The 27,696-nt window shown below is 44.5% G+C and overlaps 2 protein-coding genes across 4 annotated transcripts; one reads left to right on the plus strand and one right to left on the minus strand.

The window, feature by feature from the left end:
• Positions 1-1,722: 1,722 nt before the first annotated feature.
• On the plus strand, positions 1,723-12,006 carry Fancl (E3 ubiquitin-protein ligase Fancl). Its single transcript, XM_077637451.1, has 13 exons — positions 1,723-1,893; positions 2,087-2,206; positions 2,300-2,356; positions 2,627-2,727; positions 3,412-3,508; positions 4,024-4,089; positions 4,409-4,562; positions 5,799-5,882; positions 6,733-6,778; positions 6,905-6,989; positions 7,940-8,056; positions 9,015-9,086; positions 11,951-12,006. The coding sequence occupies exons 1-13, from the start codon at positions 1,762-1,764 to the stop codon at positions 11,969-11,971; spliced, it is 1,152 nt and encodes a 383-aa protein (XP_077493577.1). The 5' UTR covers positions 1,723-1,761; the 3' UTR covers positions 11,972-12,006.
• A 4,296-nt stretch (positions 12,007-16,302) lies between these two features.
• Positions 16,303-27,521, minus strand: LOC144104449 (CUE domain-containing protein 2-A-like). 3 transcript variants are annotated; one of them, XM_077637449.1, is made up of 8 exons: positions 27,336-27,521; positions 26,192-26,295; positions 25,244-25,375; positions 24,175-24,233; positions 23,951-24,087; positions 22,288-22,544; positions 19,824-19,884; positions 16,303-17,027 (listed from the first exon to the last, which is right to left on the minus strand). In XM_077637449.1, the coding sequence occupies exons 2-8, from the start codon at positions 26,284-26,286 to the stop codon at positions 16,881-16,883; spliced, it is 888 nt and encodes a 295-aa protein (XP_077493575.1). In that variant the 5' UTR covers positions 26,287-26,295; positions 27,336-27,521; the 3' UTR covers positions 16,303-16,880. The 3 variants fall into 3 exon arrangements, with proteins under 3 accessions (XP_077493575.1, XP_077493574.1, XP_077493576.1); XM_077637448.1 differs by lacking the exon at positions 27,336-27,521 and adding an exon at positions 27,017-27,170; XM_077637450.1 differs by lacking the exon at positions 27,336-27,521 and adding an exon at positions 26,375-26,799.
• Between the last annotated feature and the right edge of the window lie 175 nt (positions 27,522-27,696).

Raw genomic sequence — 27,696 nt, forward strand, 5'->3', positions numbered from 1 at the left:
CGCTCGAGCTAGGCCCACCGCCATTAAATCATTCCATCGCCATCTGTCATGTAGTCCTGCTTTCACCTGCTTGCCGTCCCGTAACATTATTTCTGAAAACCAACTAGCTGAGCAGTTAACTCTCTTGAAGGCGCTGATCAGGTCCTCGACGATTTCGAACAAAACAGCGTCGAGGTAACGCGCTTGGTCGCAGTGCGATATTTGTCGTATGTCTTCGCTTCGTGCAGTTTATCTCTTTTAACATGTTCCGTAAGAAAATCAACCATCCATCGAGAGACCAATTGACGGGACCCTGAAGTATGTTGCGCGCAGGGTCCCGAATGAATCGTGAACAAATTGGCTCGGTCTGCGACCCTCTTCAGTCGAACCTCGTTGTAACGAAGCTGCTTATAACGAAATAATGGATATAACAAAGGAATGACGATTTCCCTTGGAAGCTCGGTCAACACTGCCCTTCGTTATAGCCCGTGTTGACCGAGCTTCCAAGGAGAATCGTCATTCCTCCGATATATCGGTTATTTCGTCACAGACCGTTTCGTTATAAAGAGGTTCGACTTTTACGCCAATTAAAAGTTCGTGCTTGCACACCTTCGTGTTGTCACTTCCTCTCAGTAGCCGTCTTGCTAAGTTGAGCGCCTCCGGCCCGTCAGGGACATTTAGTATGATCGCCAGAAAATCCCCACATAGCAATATGGCGATGGCATAAATGGGGTCCATGGTCATTGTCAAACAACGAACTCAAGCAAGCTAGGGAATCACTCGTTTCGACCAATGGCTCATGGCCATGCCCTTCCCCCCCCCCCCCCCCCCCTCCTAGCAGCATGGTGGAGCTCGGTCCAAGCTTCCGACACATCCGCACGTGCTTAAAGCCACCTCGTCCTGAAGCGTCCTTGGTCGCGGCAGTAAGTCTTTCCTCCCTGCTTAAAGGAAAAAAAACAAGCTAAGCCAAACCGTAGTCGCTAAAACAAAGACCATCATCTGAGCCCCGCGGATTCAGGACTCAAATAATGAACTCAATATGAGTTTTGCCTCACTCATGACTCAGATCGTGATCTGAATGTGAGTTTTGGCTCAGATGATGTCATTGGGGATTTTGTGGACCGCTCACTTTTCCTGGACGATTGGTCTCGTTGCAAATGGGCTTTCGTTGCTAATGGGCTTTCGCCTTTAAAATGAGGTGTTGGTAGTAGTACCCCTATGGCGCCGAGAGGCGATGAAAAACAAAACGAAGAAAATGCTAGGGGCCCAGAGAGCCTAAAAATGCTACAGGTAGATAGATGGATAGACCGATAAGTCTGAACATGGAGGAAGTTCTCTCCTTCCTCCATGAGTCTGAACATGGGCTGGACTGCTGAACCGTTTAAATCGGGTAGCTGCCCACGTCACCTAGCCGTGACTCGTAATATATTTTGTTCTTGAAGTGAAGATGCATAACGCTCTGCGACTTTAGCGCGAGCCATTCCACGACCCCCTACCAGAGTGCGGATGAAATTTCACTATTGCCTTGAATTTTACGCCTCTCACCTCTTTCATTTCATTTCTCCATTCTGTCTGCTATCCTTTATTTCCGGTGCCCCAGCTCAGGTGCTTCAGTATCGATGGCAGATGCCGGGGCTAGCAAAAATATTTTCCTTCCTTTTTATTATTCGATTAATAAAAACCACTTACTACTACTACTGCATGAATTTTAGCAGAAACCATCATGGTGATACAGCCACACTGTGTCGGTGCTATCGTCATCATCACATACCTTGTTTGAAAATGGCCGCGCCCAGAGATGTGATGGACGGTGTCGAATGTGATCGCTTAGACAGCGAGATTTTGAAGCGTTTCCCTTTGCTGCTTCCGATGAACGACAGCTGTACCGAGTACAAGGGTTTCCTAAAAATACTGGCAAGTGTTCGTTAAAGAATAAAACGTTTTTATAGGTAGCCATGCCGGTAAAATGTTCAGGTGCCTAATTCGCTCGACTACAAACGCATTTTCAGATTATGGACAGTGTTCTTAATTATTTTTATTCGTTTGCTTGCTTCTATGACTGATTTTCATATACTATACTGCGCTTATTCGTTCGTTCTGTCGGCAGGATGAAGACTTTTTTGTCCATCTAAGCGTCGGAGACGTCCATAATCCGGACACCTATTGCTTGAGCGGCGACTGGGACCTCCAGCAAATCATAATTTCGTCGGGTAAAAATTTTGACGAGGTTTGTATGCAGTAGCTTTAAATTAATCCTCGCTGCCTGCTCAGCGCTTTAGCTTACAACTTCAGTTGTACTCAATGCCGCGAAATTTTCCAGCTCTTCTCGAAGTGCAAATCAGCCAGCCACTTTCTGATGGAATTTTGCAATCTGATGGTGAGTGAATCTTATCTCACTGATTGGTTATCAGGGGTCGCACTGGCGAATCTGATTGGTCGGCTTATGCTGGCCAATCGCGGTAGCCTCAATCCAGACACGAACAAATCACGAAAGTATGTTTACGTTCAAAAAGTTGCACGTATTCTGCCCAAAGTTGCTTAATCTCTAGTGTTGCTTGATATTCAGAGGGCCAGCGGAGTTTTCGCGAGAAAATAAAAAAACTTGGAAGAAATATTTTTAGTAACTTATTGAAATCGTATATTATAGGAGATGGTTCTGCAGTCAAGAAAGAAACACCGGACCTTTGATCCTGCTCCCGAAGTCTTCAGCCGGATAATGGCGGATTTGGAACAGTGTGGATGGGAAAAGTGAGTGTCTGACTGCATTTGTGTCGTTGAGCGAATAACGTTAGTCGCTGAAAGCAAAGAAGTCAAATGTTCAGCCCTGTGAGAGCATATGAAAATGTGCGATATGTAAGCTGGGCTTTTAGAAATAGACAGTAGTTGCATGCGTACAAAAGGAATGTGAGGAAGTGCACTTTAGAAAACTCAAATACCTGAAGATGTGTTCAGTTGCATCTGCTGCTTGCCTTCGCATACAACATTTATGCAATAAAAACTAAATTTTGTTTCCAAATATGCTGGTAATGAACTTTGTCGACAAGTAGTGATGAAAAAGTAGCAGGATGTCACGTGACATATTTATGTACTCAACATACAAAGCACTTTCCTAGGAAATGTGGGACATTATGTACACGTAAATGACAGATGTGTGAAGAAATGACACAGGTAGTTTTGCACCTACTGTTTGCTTCTGCAGATTGAGAATTTTCACATGTGCAGCCAAGAGATCTTCCTGGCTATAACTTTTCTTTTTAATGCAAAGTGTTGGCAAAGTGTTCTCAACCCTTTTCCTAAGTCCATGTGCAAATGGATATCAAAATTAACTCAGCATACAAATGTCTCAATGGTTTGTTTTTTCTCCCTCCAAATTCAGACATAGTGTTCAGATGTACGACAAAGATTATTTGATTTTCCATTTCTTTGGTACAGCCTAGAGCACCTGAGCACGTCAGGTGATGAAATACACTTGAAACACATTGATCAGAAGAAGAGGAAACATTTACTGAAGATTCGATTTTCTGAAGCGGTAAGCTTTTTATGCAGCATTGCACACAACATTCTCGAATGCTTCAGATGTTTGAGGAAACTTGGCATAGACGATGGTTTATTCTCGGCACGTTTTGAGCGACATTTTCTAAAGCACATCTGCCACACTCGATGAGAGTTGTCAGGATGCAAGGAAGAGTGTTGTAAGGATTACTGCTCTTTCACTCGTGGTAGCATCTTCAACAAAGAATAATATATGTGTGGTTGTAATACTTAACGGAACATGATTACAACAGAAAATTCCTTACACATTTTCTGGTTATGGAGTAGAATTAAAAGCATCTTGAAAGCAATTGAAAGCAACTGCCTTGTATACAAAATCTGCTTTCCGCAGCTCCTATATCAGCAGCTTAAAATTTTTGACACCATTTCTTGCTGTTCTGTGCCAAAACACTTTACTACTGCTAGGGTTGCATAAAGTAAGGATCAAAGTGTTCCGCAAACAGAGATTAAGCAAAATATGTGTTGATCAGGTTTACCTTTGTTTTTTTACAGTTTCCAGTTGAAGAGCCCATGGTTGAGTCTGACCTGCCTGTTCCGCTAGAGTTCTATTGGAACAGTGTTGGTAACTTACAGCATCTCGTAACATCTCAAACTACTTGGCAGAATTAGTATAAAACAACTGAGTTGCTCTTCTTTGTTCAAGTGCTCATTTTTAAATTAATGCTTAAATATATTTTCCCTTTGAGGGATGTTTAATCGCAACATTTTTGTGCATTTGATAGTCGCTTTTGGTGTGGTAAATTTTGATATCATTAAAATTAAACTTTGTTGACTCTGGAAAGCCTATTTGCATTCGTAGTAAGAAAAGCAGGCTCAGTGGTGTTGTTGCCTGTGCAAAAATGAGATAATACACCCATGACATTCTCGTTACTCACAGGACCAGGCACTAAAAGCAGTTTATGACAAGTTCAAGGAAGAAGTTGAAAAGTTTCAAGATTTTTGGGCCGTGATGGACGACCTGGACTCAAACTCCTGGGTTCTTGATCCGACCAGTCCAAGACACTGCGACTGCTATCGTAGGGTAGCCCTAGGTAAAAAATCTTCTTCTATTCACTATACTGTGAGCTTGTAACTGTTTGTTAGCACAAATAAGTTTATTTGGATGAAGTTCTCACATCCCTTGAAAAAGTTTGGGTTGGTCTGACCTAGCTCTTAGAAGCAATGCTACACAGTGACTGACAGCTGAGAACCAAGACTGTGAAGCTGTCACTTTTGTGAAAATACATTCTCGGTGAGATGAATTTGACAGGTTTTGTCTTTGCGTGTGTCAAAGCCCCCTACCCTGCTTTCAATACCTCAAAACAGATCCACTCCAGTCCGATTGTGCGACGCTGAGGACCAGTTGAATATGGTCTGTACCAATAGATTACCTATTCTTTGAAAATGGAGCTCATGTAAGCTAGAAAAATGCAAACTATGAAATACTAGTGCCACAATCACTGATCAATTTTGCTAGTAAGCTGTGGCGCATCGGCAGTTTTTTAAGGCATAGATCCCAGAGGCTAGGCTGCTCTCTTTCACTCACTTAAAAATAGTTACCACAGAGTCCTTTTTGATGTAGATGTCATAAGTTTGAATCAAGTGACGGGGAAATTGTTCTTAGTATCTGTGGGCTAATGAATTTTGTCATCCATATTCCCTCGTTCGAACAATGCATCCACTTGAATGCTTCATTTTACCTCGGGTGCACAAAGGATATGGTGATCGCGTTCATGATTTCGAAGTGCCACGAAGTCTTCATGACTTATGTGTCATCATTTCTAAATGCCACGAAGTCTTCATGATTTACCTGGTAGTGTTTTTTGATTCAAGAAGTTAAAAAGACGTGGTCTCCCTTCCTAAAATTGTTTTTATTTCCTTTTTGCCATCTTGCCTCCTTTTCTATTTTCCTGTCTTAAATCTATCTTGATTTTTATCGCACAATCTGACGTCAGTAGTACTGCATAATTTGTGTATCCCATAGATGCTGCTCGGCACTGCCCCACAAGCTCTCTGTTGGCTTGGGAGGCCCATATATATATATATATATATATATATATATATATATATATATATATATATATATATATATATATATATATATATATATATATATATATATATATATATATATACACTGTGGTGTGCCATAAAAGAAATGGTATATTGTTGTTATCAGTAATGATAGTATTTATTCTGTGCATTCTTTTGTGAACCTTCATGCTGGTGGACTACTGCTTGCTGTCTGCAAGCGATATTGACATGAAATTCTTTCTTTTTATGTCTAGGAAACAACGTTTCTGTTGCCGTAGTTGTGCAGCCAAGAGCACCAAGGATGTTTCCTAGACTTGAGTTCTGTGGTCCTCACAGACGTGAGTGCTTGCTAATTATTACTTAGTTACTTAGTACTGACCCAGCTTACTTCAACTCTACTTTAGTCACTGCTGTTGCTCAGTTTTTAATGCAATATGTGTCTGGTGAAATTGCAGCTTTATTGCATGCAAAAAGGAGATGTAGTTGTGAGGGTCATATTTTATAACAATTCTTATTCATATTATATGACAATTCTTATTCCACTTGCCTCTTTGCCTCACTCAGAGCCACCTTCGATATTAAAGTCAATGACACAGATTGCTTGCTTAGCCATCAGTTTCGACGTTACAAGTAGTAACGACTGATGGGAGTTGAGACAAAGAATGAATTAGAGAAGGACTCATTTCAAAATATGGTCCCATGTATTGTAACTACATGTAGTGCACAGTAAGCTACGCATTACATAAAATTAATATTAAACGTAAATACCGAACATGAAATAATGGCACCCCTTTCACTCCTGTAATAAGGCGGCCATTAGTGGGCCGGGGAACAAACGGCAGTTAATGATATCCCAGCTGAGATCAAGAAAAAATGGCCGTGGGGAGGGCACGTGGCACGCAGGGAAGACAACCGATGGTCCCTTAATTTAGGCAACCGAGTGAATTCCAAGAGAGGACAAGCGTAGCAGGGTTGTAGGGCAGAGGATCAGGTGGACGGAGAAGTTCGGAAACCTGTGGGGTTAAGGTTAACTGCGGTTGGCGCAGGACAGGGTTTACTGGAAGTCACTGGAAGAGGCGTTTGTTCTGCAATCGACGTAGTTAAGCTGATCATAACTGTATATTGTTTACCGTATGCATTGCCCTGTACTGCAATGTGTCGTTAAGTACCACCACCTTTCTCTTTCAGCTGTGAGCGCCCATGAAGAATCTGTGGAAGAAAACAAGAGTAAATGGTGGGTGGCATTTTTCGCAGGCATTCACGAGCTTGCCACCAAAAGGGCCAAGCTGAAGTGGCCCATTCTGTCGCACCAGCAACGTATCAAAAACTGTTTATTCTGAATTCTTGCCCTTTCTTGTAGGAATTGCAGTGAATTGATAACTACAAACTTGGCATCACTGTTAGGCATGGAGTTGCCATCCAAACTCTGCGCTGAGCCTCCGGAGGTGAGATAATTGTTCATGCCAGTGTTACGCTTATGTCATGTCCCATGTGCTCATGAGGTTTTCTAAATTTGACTGTGGTAATCTTCTCAAGCACAACACGGCTTGTAGGTAATGCACTTATCTTCACTAAAATTCAGTGCAGTCAACTCCTGATCTCATCATTATCATCGTCTACCCAGTTATGCCCGCTGCAGGACAGAGGCCTCTCGTGTATCTTAACCTTGCCATGCACCTGCTGTGGCTGCCATATCCTCGCAAACTTACTAATCTCATCTGCCTACCCGACTCACTGCTGTGGCCTGTCAGCTTGATCTTCTCATGGAATCAACTACCTTACCTTAAGGGACCATTGGTGGTTACCTATTACATGTTTATGTGAATTGGCACTTTCTTTTGTAGGACCCACTGCGATGGCTCGGTGGCTTTGGCATTTGGCTGCTGAAACCAGTGTTTCAGGTTCAGTCCCGACTGCAGTGGTCTTATCTCGATGGAGGCAAAATACAAAAAAAAAAGCTCGTGTGCTGTGTAATGTAGGCACACTTTAAAGAAACCCAGGTGCTATAAATTAATCTGGAGTCCTCCGCTACAGCGTCCCTCATAGCCGATGTCTCATTTTGGGATGTTAAACTTATCATTCCGTGCATATTCATATGTGGATTAACAATGAACTCCTGAGTTCATGAGTTTTAAAGGCACACGAGAGTTTTTGTTCCATAAGAAAACATTCACTGCTGCGGCTGTCAGTGAGTATTGTGATTTCCGAGAGGGAAGATTGTGAGGGGGATTTTGATTTCTAAGATTCGTGGTCTGAATTGGCAGACTCATAAAGTGAGGTTTTGCAACATTGCTGTTCTGTCATACTGGTGTAGAAGAAGGTGCGAAGCGTCTGTGTGGGGAAAAAAAAAAATGGTAAAGCCACGGTTGGCAGTGTCTCTTTTTCTATTTTTCAGGATGTTGACTGTGCCTGTGGCATCTGTTATTCCTACCTCCTTGAGGGCCACATTCCGGACAAGCTGTGCCAAAATTCCCGTTGCAACAAGCCATTTCACCAGTCTTGCCTAGCTGAAGTAAGGAGAACTGTTTGGATATGAAATGACCTCTACCAGTCGCCCATACGGCCCAGTGCAAATCAGAGAATGAAATGCCCTCGCAGAATCTGCTTTTTGTCTATTCTTTGACAGAGGCGTATAAAGCTTGTGATATAAATCCTTCGCTGATGGCATTCAAGGGTGCACATCCGTCTTTTGGTGTTTAACCAAAACCCTGCACCACGGCTGTAATTTCCACAATGTGGCAGCACATCACGTGTTGTATTTTACCCGCAGTGTGTAAACAAATTTAGAACCAACTTGCGTGCTTGGTGAAAATGTCTACTGCTTATGCTGGAACTGTGCAAGAAACACAGACACAAAATATTATGTTGTAGCCATAAAAAAAAAGCCCTCGTTAAATCCCTTCAAAACATTTTGGCTAATCTAAAATCCATTACAGTAAAAAGCAGTCGTTTCTCATTCTGCCCTAGATGGCAGCAGTGGTTTTGCAGTACGTGGTTTACTTAAATACGTGCACTTTATGCAAAGGAAAACGTGAATGGCGTCAGTAGCTTAAGTGAAATGCATAAGAAGCCGAATGAGTTGTGATGCGAGCTTGTAATGACGAGCTTTTCTATGAGCAACCGTGAAGTCTCATGGCATTACCTGTTCAAATTCTGCTTTAGTTTAAGCAAACAAACTTTATCCACCTTTTCTGTCTCACCAAAGAGGAATTGGAGACATTCAATTGCCAGTATAGTGCACATGCCAGGCAGATTAGCCTTCTGCCCCTCCGAACTGTCCATTTTACGGCTTCAGATCCAATCTGTGAGATTACTAAAAAAGAGCTGCATTGTCTGGGTTTTGCAGAAGTGTAGCTGCTCCAGTCATCTGCTGTCAAGCTAAAACCATGCTATGACATGCTGTGCTGAAGATCTGTTTCTTCCGAAAGCATTAACCCCCCCCCTACGCCCCTCTTTTTTTTTTCTTTCAGTGGATGCGCTCCTTGCCCACTGTGAGGCAGAACTTCAACATGTTTTTCGGAGAATGTCCGTACTGCTCCGAGGTAAGGCAACACAGAATGCTCCAAAGCTCTGTCCTTTAAGAGAGACTACAAGCTCCAATTTAATGTAGCCCGAGATCATTAGATTAGCTTTCACGGATGTCAGGTGTGCAGACTGCACCAAGAACAAGGTATTTTTGAATTAAAAAGAAATAGCATAGATGTTAAGGCAGCCACCGGTAGGGATTTTGCGACCATGTAACTCTTCCCGAGCAACCTCTCGCGTAGCTCGCACAACACTCCTCCGAACTTACCCGAGCTTACTTGAGCTAGGGTAGTAACTCTGGTTACTAGACAATGGCACAAGATCAAACAAAAGAATGTTACATTCGGTGGCAAGATTCTTGGTTGCTGTTAGCGTACCAGTTCGTACTGGAAGAAAGTCTGCAGTGCTCACAAGTTGTCAGGAGTGCTATCTCAGGCGTGGAGTGCAGCCCCGTGACATCACATTTGACGTAAACTGAACTGCTCTGGCACAAATTCATTCGTTTAGATACGAGCGTCTCAGACAAGCTTTCTAGTTTGAGCTAACAGAAAAACAATTGTGAGAGCCCCGTTATCAACTGCATTAAGCAAAGTGAAGTGCTTTTACTTGCTTATAGTTTATACAGTCCCCTTAAAGCAGTGTTGGCGGTAATGCGTTACTTTTTTCAGTAACTTAATAATGTACTCGTTACCATTTTGAAACCGTAACGGGCAACATACTTACGTTAACATTTTTCGGTAATGTGAGGTCGAACGTTACTAGTTACTTTTTATTCCAATTGTCCCCTCCTCCGCCCCTTTTTCAGAAAAAAAAACAAGCGCTGAACACCTAAAGTGCTGTTGCAAATAAACAAAATACGCGTGCGCTCTCGACGACCCTTGTTGCATGCCAGAAAACACCTGCCCTTGACGACGCAGCCAACTAAAAAAACAGACAGAATATCCATAAAGCACGAAACACCTGCACGAACATGCATTCACACACTTGCCTTCACCTACCTCCCCTACCCTGACCACTCGCACACACAACTTTCTACAGAGTGGAAGCATGCCGAGCATTTTGGAACACCACATTTTTCAGAATTACTGCAAATTTGTTGAGCAGTGTTTTCTTTGTGAAGTTAGAATTGACGATCAAGTGTCATTTTGTGTTTAACATTCAAAAAATGCCTTCACCATGTGCCACAGAGATAAAAGCCATCACATGTAACTCTACAGGCAACTTTAGACCACTATCGCATTGCTAAGCTCCTGCATATTCGTGCAAAGTATTCTTGTTAAATAATGATTTCGGGTAAAATCGTTTTTGGGGCTAGAAGTTTTATGCGAAAAAATTGGCTGTGGTTCAGCTCTGGTTAAACCTGGAGTGACGCGAGAGCTGGGCGTTCCTCCTCCATCTTCGTCCCTGGACGTGGTTTCACTATTGGCAACTAGGCGCGCCTTCCGAACCGCGTCGTTCTTACGCCGCTTATCGAGGCATATCGCACGCTCTTCCTCAGTCTCCTCGGCTCGCCGCCTCCTCTTGGTTTCATTCCAACGCCGAGCCCTGGCATCTTTCAGAGCCGCCGAGCTCAGCTCGGCCTCTCCTCCACTCTCCATCTTTGCCACGGCGGCTCCGCCAAGTCGCCTACTTATACAGCCGCGACACCTCTCCCGCCTACTCGACAGGCACATGCGCGCAGCTGTTGCAGCTCGGTTTCGCCAGTGCGCCGCGCTGCCGGCAGCAGCAGCTGCTCCGCACCACGTGACCAACTGGCTCAAGGCCACGGTGCCGCCACGCTGAAGGCTCGAAGAGCTGGCGTAGTGTAGCTCTCGCTACAATATGAGCTTTATAAAATTGTTACCGTGAGTTCTTGCAGCAAGAATGCACTTATTAAAATTTATGGCCATGGAGTAACGGCAAAGTAATGTGCGATGCTTTTTTTCGGTAACGCATTACATTTTTTTGTAGCTAACGTAGGGCAGTAACGCGTTCTTTTTTTTTTATTGTAACGAGTAACGTGTTTGCTCTTTTTGGGCAACTTCTTAGTTCTTAGTAAACATTGATTCCATGACTCTCTCCAAGTGTAGTGATGTTTGCTTGGTAGGATAAGACACACTTATTTATGTGAAAGCCTTACAGATACAGAGCTCACAGACATGAAAACCCGGCGTCACCCAGAAAATGGCAGCGTTATACAACACTCACGATTGGTTGAAACGGTGCAACGTCATCAAAGGCGAGAAAATACAAAATGTTATCCACTAAGAGTTAGTACTAGCACATACAACAGCACCAACTCCGGAGGAATAGAATAGAATTGGAATAGACTTAGAATGGAATTGGAATCGTACAGGCATAGAATTGGAATGCTTTCGCATTACTCGCAAGTCCCTTAAGTGCCCCCGGTAATTTTATTGCCGAGAAAATTGCAGCTTAAAATTTTCCTGTCACACGATTCAAACTTTCGAAGTCTGTACCAAAACAGTGTTCGTGACAACCGTGTTGAAGCAGATGGCAACGTAGCCAAGCCTCTAGGATTGACGCATCGCAGTTTGCTTACGTGATCGGTCAATGACAGCAACACCGTTAGTTCAATTTTTTTGGCCTTTTCTAACTTTTTATTAAAAGCTGTTTTCCACCAAAGTAGCGTCTTAGTTATTAAAATGCAATAAAATATTGTTAAAAACCAATTACAATTTATCCCGAGTGTAGTGTATTGGCTGAGCGGTACAGCGCAGGAAGAGTTTGAGGAATTATCGCTGCAAGCGAAGAAAACGCAGGCCTATACAACAAGTGCCCTCCAGAGTTCCTTTCCTTGTCTTTATGTTCCAGTTTACGTTGCAGTTGTAGTATGTGTGTCCCAATTCTGACGCAAACAATTTTCGCCCCTTTCTTGCAGCCCATGTCGTGCAAGATGTGAAGACTACAAATAAATTATTGTTCGAAACACGTCAACTCCGATTTTGTGTGTGATGCTCAAAAGCGATCTCCAGGACACACATCAAGCTAAGGCAATTTTTTTTTTAACGCCAAAATAACCATATTTCTAAACGTTTAAGATGCACAGATGAAAGTACAAATGCATTCCCATCAAAAAGTAACCCTGGTTGAAAGGGCACATGTTCATAAAATGATGTGTCAAAAGAAAACATACAAATGCCTTCCAGGGGGCTCCATAAATACAGACATTTATTATGAACGTCACAAGCACGACTATGTACAGCTCTTTGGACGAGGAGGACTGGAAAAGGACCGACACCGAGTTGGGCGAACAGCAAAGACAATCAATCACCTGTACACCATGAGCAGAACCCTGTACACTGGTCTCTTGTTAAGACTGTGCGAGAAACGGGTTCCACGCGCGAACCAGTGACTACGTTTTTTTGTTCACATCCTTGAACACTTTGCACAAAAGACATGGTATGCACAACTAGCACGTTTTACGGCACGCCACAAACCAAGCACTAGATGGCTACGAGACAGTGTTATCAAAACGGTGCGACAAATGTTGGGTACGTCCAGGCTACATAAAAGTGTTGGATGCCACATTTTGCACCGTATATTAAGGGGAGGCATGGGTCTTTGAGACCAAAAAAGTTAGTTTTAAAGTATTTTCAGAACAGTGTTTTCAGCATTTATTCCCTTTTTCTTTTCTTGCCATGTTGCCTATTATACGGACCAGCACTTTATCTAAACCATGAATTTTATTACTTCATGAGCAGACTTCTGCCTTAAGCCAATGTAAAAGCTTTTGCAAACATAAATGTTAGTAGTATCATTTATAAATCGCATTTAGCCAATCGGCCATGTGTTAACCTAACTGCATTTTAATAAAAATTCTCCAAAGCACCATATATTGGGAGAACCTGAAGAATGACTGAGCATTAAGAACTGACAAAAAAAAAAAAGGAACAGAATCGAAAGGGTAAGTAAGCGTCATCAACTTGCAAACAAATACTGTGGCTTCAAGACCCATGTCCCCCCCCCCCCCCCCCCCTCCCCAATTAACTGATACTGCCGACATATTAGAAATGCCACGGTGAATTATGACAAGGGGTACACCTATAACTAAACTGTTTTCCACTGCTCTGCCAACACAACACACTAATCATGGTGCCCAGTGATGATACACTCATTAGAATATAGACTGGATTTGAGTGCAAACTCTGATCACCATCTGATGGAATGCAACGGGTATTGCTTGTTAAAAGTGGCTGCCATGTCATGGTGTAACCCTATGCATAAAAAAATAAACGCTTCATCATCGCGTTGTGTAATTACACATTGGCCGACACCTCCGCGGCCATCTATTGCGGCGCCACATTACTATGCACTAGCTGCCTTGTTCGGTCGATATAACAGCATCGTTTTGCAGCACAACTCCGAGAACAAAAGTCTGCAGCGTACAAACATGCGGGATTGCATGTTAAAAAATATATACAGGGCGTGATGAAAAGTAAGATGAATAGCTACAATGCCTACAGACACGCCAAGCAAGGTAAGATCTCTCAACCCCCTGGGCCGCACATAATCTCTCTGGAGATCAGAATAGCGAATCCAGTACAGAAAAAGAAAGGTTAATTTCGACCAAGCAGCACCGTTGGTTAGATTGGGCTGATAGTCATCTGATGCGAAGTGCACCTTCCGTACGCAAAGGCAAACGAGCGTACAGAGATCACCGTTCTTCTTAAAATGCTCAGCCCGAGAACATACCTCAAATGCACGACAAACACCAACGTCCTATATGAGCAAAAAAAAATGTGAGTTCAGTGAATATGAGAGTCGTGCCACATGTGGATTTCGTAGTTTACAGTCCTGGTAAGCCAACAGTACAAACCTAGTGATCATAATGATTAAGGTCGGCCGCCTGTGCATACTGTCGTTAGGAAATAAGAATTCAAATTCGATTAGCCCCTCACAGCTTTTGATAGGAAACAAACTTGCAACGTAATTGACATCCGTCAAGAAAAGCATTTTGTCCCTGCGAGGCAACAGCAGCTGTCACCTTTAGCATATGTACCATGAAACTTTAAAATCCCTTGGTTCAGGGACAGACTTGGAAATGATACAATTCTACAGAGCTGACATGGATTGTATTTGCTGCAGGCACTGCGATCAACAATGTCAACTTGCTCCCCAACACTGTCTACTGCACCAACACATCGCAAAAATTGCTGCTATATTGCTGTTCCAATTCCTACAGAAATGCAAAAAGGATTGGCGAGTCCACCATGCCGCTAGCGTCACAGTGAAATCAAGATATGAGGGTCTTAATTTTGCTTGATATAATTATCCGCCGTCACTCTCAGAACAGGATACAATGATTGGCTGAGCCAGACAGCCATGTCGAAAGTGTCAGGCTCACTTATCACTGCTGTTGCATTTAGAAATTGGTTAACGGCCTGCTTGAAAGTACCCTCTGCTTTGTAATACAGTAACGGTGTTCCCCCACAACCATAAATGTCAGCAGAAAGCCATCTGCCACATAGAATGCACCTTTTCAAAATCTTCACAGGTCGAGCAACGCCACCCACAAATGAAGCTTTTTCTCTGTGCATCATGTTCTCTGCAGCACGTTCGCACAGGTAGAAAGTATCCCGCTATGAAAGTGGGAAAAGCCTCTTTAGTTAAAGAAGTATAGACTCCTAACGTTTTGGTGTGTGTTTTCTTCTTTGTAATGATGTGTAAGGCATTATTACACATGGGTTACCACGTGGTATCCTCCTATGACCACTAAATAATTTATAATCAAATTTCTTTCTTGTGCTGCGTTGGTTTCGGTTTCAACAGCTGAACGATGAATGTGACGTCAACATGTGATTATAGGTCGTGTGAAGCACGAAAAAAAAAAAAAAACTGCGATATAATCGCTGCTTTGTCGTTTTAATTCACTACAATGCTGAACCGAGCCTGCCTCAAGAGATGGAATGATAACAAATGTAGAAGCAGCGATTATACAGCAGTTTTTTTTTTCATGCCTCACGATAAGCAAACGTTGACGTCACAAGTCATCATTCGGCTGCTGAACCCGAACCAGCATGACAGAAAAATTCGATTATAATTATTTAGCAGTCGTAGGCAATCACCACGTGGTGATTCATTAGTTGTGTCTCCCGCATCATTGTAGAGAAAAAAAACAAGCAACCAAAATTAGGTGTCTATACTCCATTTAAGTCTGCATCTGAAGACTTACTCTACTCCACTAAGGCATAGCAGGAAGCTATAAAAAGTGGGCGAGATACAGGTTTGAGCCTTTACTATGGGTCGTGCAAAACCACACAATAACTTGCAGTGTCATCACAATAACAACAGCATCTATATGTACAGATACAAGCAGTATAAAAGGGAACACTCATTTCGCACCTAAGGGCCAAATTCGTTTTCGCTTGTGCACCAAATATGAGAAGGCATTAAAGGAACCATGCGTACATAGGACGACTACTTGAAAATAAATACAACAGGCACGTTTCTCACGAGTACCTGGACAGCAACCATTCACAGCATGCTAATGGAGCGTTCCCTTTAATACTGCTTACACCTGCAAAAGTTCTATGCATCCTCACTTGTATTGCGAGTGACAACAGTGAAAGCCTTTCTTTCAGCATATCCTTTACAGTGCGAAACACGGCCCTCAAGTGAGCTGAAAAAGAATACTTCCGTTACGAGCAGATAGTGAGTAGTGTTCAAAATGCAAAAGCTGAGAACTTCCCATGTCCGATTCCCACAGGGGAGGAAACGGGCAGACACTTTTTTTTAATAGTATTTACATACCTTTAAATTACCTGATTGTTCATAAGTCTCTCCGGTGCCACAAAACCTAAAAAGGTAACAAATGCAATGCCAGTGCAATGTAGACAGTGCAAAAGGCATGCTAAAAACAGCCATTATGAAGTGCCTCATTCCCTAACGAGGTCAGCTTCTAAAATCTTTTATATATATATTTATATATACGTCAAACGAGCCTCTCTTACAAGCAGCATTTCAACCTCAGCCCAGCCAAATGTGAAGCGGTAAGCTCTCCACCACTTTCGAGCTGACTTAATATATAACTAGCTTGCCGGCAGTTGTCAGTGGGTGCTAGCAGTACCACACCTTTCGTTACACAAACGCAGTTTGCACTTGTGAAAAAAGGATAACACCCTTTTTGTTGTGGTTTACGTTGAACCTTGGCTCTCGGCTTTGCACCATCATGCCCACCACTGCCACGAGTGAAAACCACTCTAGTGACTGCGCTTGCACGAAAAAACAGCATCAAATTTAGCTATGCTTTCAAGGCTGATTTGCTAATGACGTTAAGAGCAATTTTCACTACGTAGAGCAGTAATTGAGACTGCAGCCGACTCGCTGTAATTCACGTGATCCGCGCAGAACGTCTGTGAAGGCAGACTTCTAAACCCAGACGACGCATACGCAGAGAGGGGCTCCTTTGTGGAACACGCAAAGTGACAGAGCGGTCGGACGTGACCGGAAAAGAAAGTTGAGAAACGCGGCAGCCTCTACGCTAACGTGCATTCGTCCTGCAAAACCGGGAAGTGCAGCGGAGAGAAACCACGCTCAAAGATGACAGAAAAGTTGCGGCAAGGGAGTCCGCGCCCCGCGGCCCACCTCGTCCTTCAACCCCAATGTGTCTCCCAGTTTCGTAACACGAACGCCGACCGACTGGCATTGCTCGCGACTCTACTCTCGCCCAAGCAAGGGCTTGTAAATCGCGGGGAGCGTCCTAACAATGGTGGCAGCGATAGCAGCACCGATAATTGGTCACGCGGGCATGCTTCAAGCAGTGCGACTCGCAAAGCGGGGAAAAGCAACACCCTCCTTCCTCTTGGACCCTAGTGGAACCTATATTGCCGGGCCGGCTTTAGAGTGACGTAGGTCCGCTTCATGTCATCACTTTCCTCCCGCTTCACCTCGGAGTACTTCTCACCCTTGACGCTGACAATCTTGTTGTCACGGTAGCGGATGAGCTTCTTGGGCTCCTGAGGCGGAAAAAAGGAGGTGGAGGGGCGACGAACATGCTTCTCAGCTCATACTCCGGTTACGCACACAAAATGACGAACTGCACCTGCGAACTCAAGAAAACTGGCAGCAGAAATCTTGCAACAAACTGCACTTGCTGCTTTAATCATATTACACTCAGCACGCATCATTTTATTTAGTGCACAAAGGTAGGTCTACAAGCGTTTTCTGAACACTTCAGGTTACCTGCAATAAGTAATTACAGTAATCCCTTGTTATAAGAAAATTGCTTTACTGGAAATATCGCTTTATTCGAATTTTATTCCAGTCCCGACTCAAACGCATGCATTTTAAGCCGCATTACTCGAAGCGCACGAAGAGCTTGACCGCCTTAGAGCGAAGTGGCGAGCGCCAGCGACCCTTTTCCGCATGCAATGTCAAATTAATACCACCGACGAATTAGTCTCAAGCAGGCGCAGAACAGGCCACAAAAGTACCAACCCTACGATCGATGACCTGCCTAGTAACGGGTACCAAGCAAGTGCCGAGTGCCACGAGCTGTTTACAGCGGAGCGAACGAAAGCTGTCAAATTCCATGGTGCAGCGCGCCTGAACCGCGCGCCTGAGTGAGTCACTAACTGCTGAATAAATCAGCGAGCGAATCGAGCTTTTGGCAACGATGTCGACCACGGACGCACGGGGCAATGAACTGAGCTGCTCCCTGGCTGCCGTGGTCATTGCTAAGCCTAACAGTTTCACGTGTCGGCCAAAGAAGACGAAACTCTGGAAAGTGCACTGACAACATCATTCCCGAGAGTTTTCGCTTCCAACGAGAAGGCAACCCGCAGGTCGCACTTGCAAGTGTTAAGCTGCTGCCTGGACGCAAGCGACTGCTCGTCGCATGCCCTTCGCCATGTTCGACGCGAGGAGCTACGTTAACAAACCGGGAAGGCGACTTTGGGAAAGCCGGTCTAGAAATTTGCTCGCCGCTCGCCATAATCGGCCTGCATTGCAATAAAACACTGCCCCCAAGTTTCGTTGCACTTTCGACGGTGCAAATTGACCGATAACTTGCCGAAAACACAAAAAATCCAAGCGTCACCAGCGGCGAGTCGGGCTGTCAACATGGTGCGTCAACGCAACCATGGTGTTTCCCTAGCTATTATCTCGAGCCGGTCATGCTTGATTCGCGCCATCTGACTAGACAAACGGTCTAATGCGTGGTAGGGTCATTGAATTTTGTTCCTAGACATCTGTCAACGGCACGGACGCGACGCTGTGCGAACACCGACACTCGAACCGTAGAATTAGCACAGCGTCATCGATAATCGTGTTCCGAAAAACTCGCGTTTTGCAGACTTCATGGCTGCACACCTCAGGAAAAAAATTCCCAGTAATCATGCAATACCCCTACTGCAAAACCATTCAGTTTTCACGATCGCGCTGCATACCCACAATAAGTGGCTAATCGTTTTTTGAGCAATACTTCAGACTCCAGCCACGGCATTTGCAGCGCTTTCCAGCACCATACGGCGATACTCTTGACCCGCCGCCCAATAAAAGTGGCCACTGCCTCCGCGATTCGAAATACCCCAAAGGTTGAACGAATGCATGGGTGGCGATCACCCACGGCCTCGTGCAATGCTTGGTCAGATTAGAGCAGGGGTTGCGCGTGCCCAGTAAGAACTTGAAACAGCCAAAGCTAACAGCCTTTTTTACACCTGAATAAAGTTTTGCTACACTAAGTACATTGCATTTTGACTTCCTCGCAGTTTCGGAGCAATTAAAGCTCAACTGCTTTAGTTTTTTCGGGTGGTAGCTTATATCGAATTACCGCTTATAACGAATTTTTTTGCCATCCCGCTGACTTCGTTATAACGAGGGATTACTGTACTGACAGCATGCATAGAAGTAATCAAATTGTGTCACAGATGTCGCCTTCAAAGCAGCATTTCACTAACTGCAGCATTGTCTGCTGGGAGTGGCAATGGGCGACAAAAAACGTGGCTCATTTGACGGAGCTTTCTAAACTACATGCATTCTCTCTTTTGCAGTGCGCAGCGCTAGCTCTTAATGCCAGACCTCCTCAAGATTGAGTAGCCATTGCCTGCACAAAATGTCGTCACAGAAAAGTCACATGACCCATGGTGATGCAACCATTACTCTCTTATGCTTATGTGACTTTTTTTCCTTGAATTTGGTTCCTGTCTTAACTGTAATTTATTATAAGGCACAAAAATGAACTGCAAAAACAATTTAGTGCTTGCTTTTGCTTGCTTCACATGCAATGCCTTTTCGACTGTAATGAGCATGACCAATCAGGTATGCACAACCAACAAGACCCTGCAGCTTTTATCTTGAAAATTTTATGCAATTTCAGCTTCTCTCAAAGCCATTTGGCTGCAATGGTCCTGTTTTGCAGGGCAACACTTCTGTGCAAGGCTGACTATTTTCGGACAAGTTTGGCAAGTGGTTTGGTCAGGGACCCTTTTTCCAAGCATTTTGCTCCAAAGAAAACCTAGCACTGGGCATGGCACAGCAGTAGAAATTGAAACTATCACCACTCCAGTACACAAGGGGTATGCCCGAAACACCAGACCACCGTTGCGGTTTGGTCAAACCTTTTCCACAAGCTTTTCATTTCACAAAAAGCCTATCACTGAGTCGAGAGAAAGCTTGTACCTACTGGAAAACTAGTGGGGAACCCAGTGGCACTGGGAATCAAACCAACCCAACACCTCCTCTCCTATTTGAGGTAAGTTCCAAAACCGCTAGGCCACTGTGGACAGCATTGGTACCACTATGTGCAAGCTCACCGTCTTTGGTGCAACTGGCCTATGCTCCTTCTCGTCTTCATCCTGATCGATGTAGCCATATCTGAAAAGGCAGAGCAGGTTTGCCAGCATTAGTCACACGCATGGATACGACTTAGTGCATCAAGGCAACCACCGGTCCTGCAAGTCAAAGGGACACTCGAAGGCAAGTCCATCCAATTTTTTTTTTCTTACTAAAATTCAAGTCTATGCCCTTCCTAGCTATGCTGATGTTTGTATGGCAGCAAAACACACATTTATCGCCAAGGAAATTGTATTTGTCATCACTCTGTTCAAAATCGCAACGTCAAGGCCGAAAATGCCCCCGTGATCATTGTATGGAAGGTAATAGTAGCGTAGCATAGCCTCGGGGATGCGTGCACAGAAAACTGTCTTCGCGCAGCACTGCAGTTTGCTCATGATAACGGCCAGTGGTGGCAGTACCTGCATTTCACTTTCTGACAGTTTCTGTCTTATAAAAGCTCCGTTTTCATTGAAAGCAGAGTCTTTGTCATTAGAACACAGCAATGTATCGATATAGGCCGACTTCCGTTATTCCCCAGTCGATACGGTTCGATACGGACCATACGGTCCTATACACTCCATCACAAGCAATGGCTTTGTTTATTATGAGTACTGCATGAAACACAGCAGTGTCAGCGTGTGTATCCCAGTAGATCATGCATCATGGCAAAAAGTACACACACATTTGGAGCTGGTTAAGAACGCCACAATGGCATGCTTGTCTTCACGCCTTTAAGCTCAATCTGCCTACGTAACCAAAATTTTTCCACACACCATCACGTGGCATGCAACACCTCGATAATCCAGTATCGGTTCATCCGAAAACCCGGATAATTTGTAGGATTTCTGCAGTGCCATATTTTTGCTATGTAAATTTCACTGGATAATTTGAGCCGGAAGCTGGCACTGCCCCGGTTATTTCGAAGAACTGGGGTGCTAAGCAGGAAGAGCCGAATTCATCGCAAAATCAGGAGTACCCAAATTCAACTGACAATGCAGCGTGACGCCGCTTGTAATAGCCCGCATTAAGCGGCACGACGCTTAATCAGACTCGCCAACACTCCATGCACCATTGCGCAGACAGCAGCGGCATGATGACATCACGCCAGACAAAGTGACGTTCTCCCGTTCACTGGTGCCTGATCACAGTTCGGCGGTGTTAGAAGTGCTCGGACTGCGTCAGGCCCGAAACACAGCACAGAGTCTATTTTGTGCATACCATGCTGCATTGAACTCGATGATACAAAATACACTGCGCCACGGCCAGATTGGCCCGAAAGACTACGCATGTGCACTCTTCCCCGAGAACACTCCTGCGACACATGCGCCTTCGCTGCGCCGCACCCATAACCTGAAGCACCCAACCTTGGCCACCGCCGCTGCCTCCCTCGGCCGTACCGAGAATGTCAGAGCAGAAAAGTGTCAGCGAACAGCAAAAAACTTTGCTGTTAATGAAGTTGCATGGAAAGAGATGCGCAAATACGCTCTGCAGACGTCGAAACCGGCGTGACCGATTTTTCAGCTCCCTCAAGCGATGTGGCGACCAAGAGTACAAATGAGCTCCCACTGCTGGAGGAATTAATCGCTAAACATCAACCGCAGCTTTGTTGAGTAAAATGGTAACGACTGTAAAGTGCTGCAAGTGATTGAACATTTTGCCCACCTATTATGTTTTGCTTCGATTCAGGTAAATTTGGAAACCCGGTTAACTGGAAAATTTTAAGTGGTCCAACGGGTTTCGAATCAATGAGGTTCTACTGGAGAGATATGGGGGAGGCCTTTGTCCTGCAGTGTGCACACTAAGGCTGGTGTTGGTAGTGATGATGATCATGACTTATATCTTTTTGGCAGGATCTGTTGTCAAACCACTGATGTTTTCCCCCACACTTTTGCACACTGTATGAGGCACGCAGATTATTAAAAGAAAAGCTCTATTCTTCCCATATTTTTTTTTTGCACAGAACTTTATATAGAACTATGCTCCCAAGACAGCTATATTGCAATACCAGCAAGAAAAATATGCCTTCTTGCTGCTTCCATTACTGGAGTTAATAATTTGTTTTTGGGGAAAGGAAATGGCGCAGTATCTGTCTCATATATCCTTGGACACCTGAACCGGGCCATAAGGGAAGGGATAGAGGAGGGAGTGAAAGAAGAAAGGAAGGAAGAGGTGCCGTAGTGGAGGGCTCCAGAATAATTTCGACCACCTGGGGATCCTTAACCTGCACTGACATCATCGCACAGCACACGGGTGCCTTAGCGTTTTTCCTCCATAAAATGCAGCCGCCGCGGTCAGGTTCGAACCCGGGAACTCCGGATCAGTAGTCGAGCGCCCTAACCACTGAGCCACCGCGGCGGGTCCATTACTGGAGTTCAAGATGAAAAATCTGGCTGCAGGATTAGTTTCCCCTCGCTGCTGAAAAACGTGGCACATATCGCAAACCTGGTCAGAATTTGTTCTCTGAGCTCCTTGTCGCCGAGTGGAAGTGCCGAGGTATCTCTCCGGGGGTTTGCCGATCCGTGCGCAGGTCCGGAAAGGAGGGCCTCCGCAGCCGTGTCGCGCTGCAGCAGCAGCTGTGCAGCGGCCTCCGTGTCGCCGCCGGCAACCATGAGGCAGCGTCGAACCTCTAGCGCGCACGCCGCCGGGAACATCTCGCACAGTGTGCGGAATGTGGTTCCATCGCACAGCTCTGACTCATCCTACAAGGCATCAGCAAATGAGGAAAAAGATAACATTCTTTCCAAGTCTTGGTAATGCCGTGTTTGCCCACATAATGGACATGCTTGCTGTAAAAAAGCCTGCAACTAATTTTTGGCATGAAAATTTAATACACAGTGTAAAATTTTCACCATGGTCAAATGACATATTTCCAATCTGTAATGGCTAATGCAAGAAACATACTTATTGTGCGAGTGTGTGGCGGAAGTAAATGTGGTACAGGGATAGCGTAAAATATTGTCCAGAGCAGAAATCTCCAGCTCTTTCCATTCCAGCAAAAAAAAAAAAAAAATTCTCATTTCTAACACAACCAGGTCTCAGACATGCTCTATGTTACTTGAACAAGCACAACTGAATTCCAATGAATGAATACTGAAATAAGAAAACATGTGTGCCCTGATTAGTATAAATCGTTAACTTCAGTTAATGCCATTACAAGATTACAAAAGCAAAGGCAAAGTTTCCATGGCATGTTGCCATGGAAATTTATGTGCACAACTACCAAACACAACTAAACTTCTTCATGGCTTCTGCATACAGGTCGAAAGAGTCCAGTATGTTTGTCCACTGAGCAAGAAGCTGCTTCTGCATGAACTGTGGTGCCAAACCCTTTCCCACATACTTAGCTCACACAAAACTGAACAGAGAGCACAACACAACAACAAGCCTAACCACAACCAGCAGGTAAAACACCACATATGCTGCGTCGGCAACAAAAGCAACTGAATACCTGACAAGAATTTTGTTGTTACCCGAGGCATCAAAAGATGGCGCCACCTACTCAAGCAACAGAGCGCAGCTGTCATAATTCACGTGAATTTTCGCCACATGTTAAGTCATCTACCCCCCCACCCCCAATTAGACGACTCCTATTTCACTGCGCTGACTCTCGCTCTTCTTCAGCAGACTGTTCCCCGTCCTTACGCATAACTATAGTCAAACAACTCAAGAAGGCAGATAATACCGCTCAAACGAGGCACTCCAGCCAATGGTGTCGAACGATCGTCAAGACGCCACAGTTAATCCCATTTCAAGGAGGATCCTGCCAGATACCTGCGATGTCACACTAGGGAATTATACGAGGCGCCATGGTGAACGGTCAACACCATTAGGCCGCCTTTGAGGGGTATTCGCCGCTGCATTCTTGACATCTATCCAAGTGTACACCCATGTACACCCATACTGCCCAGAAGCAACAATGCATAACACTGCATAAGCAACAAAAGAATTCTACCACTGCTGTGACAGGTGTCAGTGCAGTAGTTTTTAAGAAAGACAAAAAGATTTATTCGCAGACCCTTAGGTCCGAGACCACTTGCTCTTGAGTGAAGACAAAATACTGGGATGTGCCCTGTTCAGAAAGAGTAGCACTGGAAACCAGACTCACACAGACAGCAATGCGGTTAGGCTTCCCAACGTCCTCTTCTGATTGGCTGGTGTTACGGGACCGTGGAGCCGACTTATTGGAGACCTTGCTCTCAGGCGAGATGATTGGAGACATCACCAAGCTTTCTGTTCTTTTTGCTGCAACGGTAAAAAAAGAAGGAAATGCTTTAAATGCACAGCCAAGGAATATAAAAGCACGTACAGATATAAAAAAAAGGCTCTTACTTTGGGTATGCTTGCCAACTTTGCTGCAAAGTAGTCTCACCCAAGATGATATTTTTCCGCTGCGAAAGCAGAAGGCATAGTCTTGACACCATGGTTAAATTTGCATAAAACCTTGTTAATTAAAAGGGGAAACTAAGGACAACTTCATGCAATTATTCATCATCATCATCAGCCTGACTACACCCACTGCCGGGCAAAGGCCTCTCCCATGTCTCTTTAATTAACCCTGTCCTTTGCCAGTTGCGCCCACCCTATGCCTGCAAACTTCTTAATCTCATCCGCCCACCTAACCTTCTGCCACCCCATTCTACGCTTGCCTTTACTTGGAATCCACTCCATTACCCTTAAGGACCAGCGGTTATCTTGCCTTCGCATTACATGCCCTGCCCAACAAACAAACCAATGCAACTATTATTATCAGCCAAATTAAATTCTTTGAATCTTTCCGGGTGTATTGACATTTGTATGGCAGCAAAAGATGCAATTATCGCCAAGAGAATTGGATTTAAAAATCTTCAAGTTGTAGCGGAAAAGGACGCGTCACCACCGTTTTGAAGCGAATGGTAGCGAAGTGTAGCCTTCGGAATTCACAAACAAAAATCGGTGTTAGCGTATGCACTGTGCTTGCAAAATCGGCCAGTGATGATGACACTTGTATTTTTGTTGACTGCTCTTTCCTAGTTAATAAATTAAAGTGCCATTTGTGGTGAATGCATGGTCTCTGTGATTAGAATGTAGTACTCTGTCCACAACAAACTGCACAAAAATCTTTTACAGAGCTAGTAAAAAAAAAAAAGACTGAATTTTACTGAGCACTAAAACCGGATTCAAATGAATTTAATAGTACAGGCAATTGGACACATCAATTCTATTGGTTAGTCTATTATGAGTCTGAATGGTGTCCAAAAACCAAGTGGTTCAAATGGAATTTCCAATTCTTGCTTGTTTACTTAGAAACAAAAACCAGGTACTACAATTCACATTTAATTTGCCCGCTTCCAAAAAATATAACACACTTGTGTGGTCTCTCAGACTTGGCAAATCGAGGTTTTCTAGAAAGTGTGCTTACTCTGATATTGAGTCAAAACTTGGGATGTAAGCTGAAAGCATCTCTTTGAACTCCAGGACATCAAATCCTTCTTCGGCTATGTCCGACTCCAAGATCCCCACAACGTAGGCCAGCAGAATTTCGTCAATCATGCTGGAAATGGCAAAAATGAAGTTTTGTTGTAGGCATTTTTTTGTTAAACTGCGGTCGCAGAATGCCAGCAGCTGTCTTCACGTATTATTTTTCCCCATCTGCTTTATATTAAGGCATCAGACACATGAAATGTAAGTGCAACAGGATCTCACAATCGGCATCCCATCCACCATACTAGAATTTCAGGAGCATACTAGGCGGCCACATAACTATGGCACTCAATTTCTCACACACAGGCATGCAATTATTAGCATGCCTCATGACTTGAGAAACGTGTCTCTGTAATGCATGTTCCACTCGTAGTACTTGTACGAACTACACCGTCACAGCGATGTTTTCTTTTTCATAATCAACATCAGGTGAGTTCTTAGTTAATCACAACGATGCACAACAGCCATTTACACCAGAGTGGTACATAGCTAATTTCACAGTTTTTCTTGAAAAAAAAAAAACAAACACCTTTAGCAAAAGAGGCAAATCAGTGTTGCACCAACTACAGCTAACATATTAGTAATCGTTAGAGATTATACAACCACATACACTGGGCATTGCTCAATGCATATCCCACGCTCCTGCTGCACATCCGCACGGTGAATGTCGTTTCATTATATTTTTCAGCATTTTTTAAAACCCACTTCGCAGCTTTCATCCTGCCTGCAAAGAACTTCTTTTCATTGGATTTTCGGACTGTTTCATTTTTAATTAATTTTATTTCTTAAAAGGCCGACAGCCCAGTCAGTGCACAAATCATCCGCAAGTAATTAAATATCAACAGCTTCGCAAACAGCTTAGCGTTTTCCAGGTTGTTTTTCTTACTCTGTAGAGTCTTCGCCAGTCTCTTGCTGAATAAAGCAGACGAGGGATTTCTTCACGAAAGCTTCCGAAGCCGCCGTTGCGCCATCACTGTTCATTCTCTCCGCCTGTTGACGAGAACGGAACAGAAAAAAAAAAAGCGAACAGAAACAACAATCAACGCACGCGGAACGTAGCTCAACTCACAGCCAGTTTCGAAGTGGAGAGAAGCTTTATTTCTTCTCAATACCGGGCCGAGATGTTTACACCAGGAAGCAATAAAACCCTGCCGGACGGAAGCGAATTCGGCAGGGCGCCACCGACGCCGCGCTAACCGTAGTACGGAAACCGAAAACGCGTCCGTTACAATCTTTTCCGTTAAAATTGGGCTCTTACAGCGCGCACTGCACGTCTAACGGCATGCATACTAGGTTTCACAACCGCGTGTCGCCCTCACACCGGCGCTAACAACTCGAGGCTACGGAAAAGACGCCCTGCACGCTCAGTGGTGCAGTCAGTCGAACGACCTATTTATTTCCTATTTGAAATAAGCATCGCGCGCTCGCACCCAATGAGAAGAAAGAAGAAGGCGGAAAAGAGTAGAACATAGGCGATTAAGCGCGCACTTCCGCCGTAAACCGACACGGCCGCCTTTTCTTCTTTCTTCGTGCAGCACCCTGCCCGGGCAACCGATGCCGCTCCGATACAGCGGGCATCACATTCGAGAGCTCGAGCACATCGCATGCGCTTAACGACGCTGTCGGTTCAAGTTGACGGTACGGCTGAAGTAAAGCGCCGTTGCCAAAGAATAGGCGGTTTTTGGTTTCGCCATAAGCGTCGCGCCCGTACCTTTTTGTCAGTGGAGAATCACCGCCGCTCTCGGACTCGAAGCACAGGGATAACGTTGTCTAGGGGGGAAACTGCGCCCGAAAGTGAAAACAAACCTAAAACAAAAATGGTCGCGCGCAGCTCTGCACGGCTGCGCCCTCTGTAAACAATATGATGGCCAATCCGTGACTGTTTCCAAAGGAATCACCACCTTGGCACTGTTTCCAGGCCCACCGTATTTGCTCACCGGCGTTAACGTTTTCGTTTTAACGTGATCGGTTCTAACCGGCGAAAAATGCGTAGGCTACGTCCCATCGCGTCTGTAAATGTGCCTACTTACTTGCCGCTTTCGCTTGTCAGTCGCACTGAATGAGTTTTTGCACAGACGTTTGTGCCAGTATCGACGACATAAATGTCCTCATAATGTGCGGGTAAAGACTTGCTACACTTGGTGGAATAAAGCAAACCGTTCGTCAAACCGCAATAAAATTGATTTAAAAATGGCCGCCAATGCGTGCGCGCCATGTTTGTGACCAAGCTCTACAGACAACGAGGGTTTTTAAGTAGCAGAAAGCCCAACAAATGCGACATGTTAAATCTACATACTAAAAAACTCTGTGATCGAAACGTCAGGACAGTTTAATATCAATGCGCAAACAACAGATGCGTAACGTCGCGGTGGCTTTGAAAAATAAAAAGCA

Source organism: Amblyomma americanum, chromosome 9 (assembly GCF_052857255.1).
Source record: "Amblyomma americanum isolate KBUSLIRL-KWMA chromosome 9, ASM5285725v1, whole genome shotgun sequence".
Classification (NCBI taxonomy): Eukaryota; Metazoa; Arthropoda; class Arachnida; order Ixodida; family Ixodidae; genus Amblyomma; species Amblyomma americanum.